Here is a 1,913-nt window from a genome sequence, read left to right on the forward strand (position 1 = left end):
AGGGCAGCTGAGCCCAGGACTGATGGGCAGAGCAGCTCTTCTCTCTGCACTGAGGGACCGTCCCTGTGCCCCTCAGAACCCACAAGACTTGACGTGCAGTGCAATAGAAATGTCAGGGATTTCAAACCTCCACAACCACCCCTAAGTGTGGCAGGTGCAAGTGGGTGAACAAATACAAAGAATTCCCTGAACTCAGTCCTTCATTTGGGCAAATTGCAAACAGCAAAGCTGAGAAGCTCTTTGATGTATCACGAGTACATTTAATTTGAGATCACCCTGCATTCCAAGTTCCTTCACCCAGCAGAGCAAGAAGGAGTCCTTGGGAGCCCATCACAGAATTCCTGCTTCCAATGGTCCCCTCAGCCAGCAAAAGCCAGAGCTCAGGGGAGGGAGCTGCAGGGAGGTCTGAGTCAGGAGAGAGAGCCTGAGAGTGGGGTGGCTGTGAGACGTGTAATGTTTGGCTGCAGAAACCGGGTCTAACTCAGCAGTGACTTTTCCTTCTCAACAGATCAAAATACCCTGAGGAAGGAGCAAATGTCCAACAGCAGCTCCATGCCCCAGTTCCTCCTCCTGGCATTCACAGACAGGCGGAAGCTGCAGGTCCTGCACTTCTGGCTCTTCCTGGGCATCTCTCTGGCTGCCCTCCTGGCCAACGGCCTCATCCTCAGCGCCGTAGCCTGCGACCACCACCTGCACACCCCCATGGGCTTCTTCCTGCTCAACCTCTCCCTCACAGACCTGGGCTGCATCTGCACCACTGTCACCAAAGCCATGGACAATTCCCTCTGGGACACCACAACCATCTCCTACAAGGGATGCGCTGCACAGGCCTTTTTCTTTCTATTCTTCATCTCAGCAGAGTTTTCCCTCCTCACCATCATGTGCTACGACCGCTACGTTGCCATCTGCAAACCCCTGCACTACGAGACCCTCCTGGGCAGCAGAGCTTGTGCCCACATGGCAGCAGCTGCCTGGGCCACTGGCTTTCTCAATGCTCTGCTGCTCACGGCCAATACATTTTCCCTGCCCATGTGCCAGGGCAATGCCCTGGGCCAGTTCTTCTGTGAACTCCCACACATCCTCAAGCTCTCCTGCTCACACTCAGGCTACCTCAGGGAAATTGGGCTCATTGTGGTTTGTGCTTTTCTGTTTTTGATGTGCTTTGTTTTCATTATTTTCTCCTATGTGCAGATCTTCAGGGCTGTGCTGAGGATCCCCTCTGAGCAGGGACGGCACAAAGTCTTTTCCACCTGCCTCCCTCACTTGGCCGTGGTCTCCTTGTTTATCAGCACTGGCATATTTGCCTACCTGAAACCTCCCTCCATCTCCTTCCCATCCCTGGATCTGGTGGTGTCAGTTCTATACTCGGTGGTTCCTCCAGCACTGAACCCCCTCATCTACAGCCTGAGGAATCAGGAGTTCAAGGATGCCCTGAGGAAAATGATGACTACATGTTTTTTGAGAATCAATAAACTGCATCTTTTCTTCTGCAGAACACTCATTGTGTAACACATCTTGGGTCCAGCCTTTTTTCTAAACCTTTTGGTAGTTGTGCGGGGCTTTCCTGTTTTTTCCCTCTGTTCATGTCATTAACACTGAAATTTTATTCTTCATCCCATATATAATTCACACTCTACCTCTTTTTCTTGACCCACAAAAGATACAAATCAGGAATCATGCTCTGTGTGCATTTAAACAAAATAAAAGTTTGTGCAACTTTTGTAAAACCTTCTCACTCTGTTAGTTTGTAAATGAGGAATCACAATCTCTGAGTGTAAGAAAGGACACAAATTCTTTTTCCCAAATCCTTCCTCCAAGACCTCCCCTGAAGCTGGAGGGCATTTCCATGTTTGCAGATGTGGAGGGGAAAAGAGTCCCAGCACTGCCAGGGAGCACCAGAACTGGGTCTGTTC

General features: G+C 50.4%; 1 protein-coding gene across 1 annotated transcript; it reads left to right on the top strand.

Annotated features, from left to right (window-relative positions):
• The first annotated feature begins 534 nt into the window (after nucleotides 1-534).
• LOC113979494 (olfactory receptor 14J1-like) lies at nucleotides 535-1,509 on the top strand. The gene has a single exon (XM_027706874.1). It carries the CDS (start codon nucleotides 535-537, stop codon nucleotides 1,507-1,509), a length of 975 nt encoding a protein of 324 aa, XP_027562675.1.
• Nucleotides 1,510-1,913: the final 404 nt, after the last annotated feature.

Source organism: Neopelma chrysocephalum, unplaced genomic scaffold, assembly GCF_003984885.1.
Source record: "Neopelma chrysocephalum unplaced genomic scaffold, ASM398488v2 Primary Assembly neopelma1_81616, whole genome shotgun sequence".
NCBI classification, from domain to species: Eukaryota; Metazoa; Chordata; class Aves; order Passeriformes; family Pipridae; genus Neopelma; species Neopelma chrysocephalum.

Bases quoted from the DNA above. Each gene is read 5' to 3' on its own strand.
- LOC113979494 (XM_027706874.1), top strand. From the start codon at position 535: ATGTCCAACAGCAGCTCCATGCCCCAGTTCCTCCTCCTGGCATTCACA.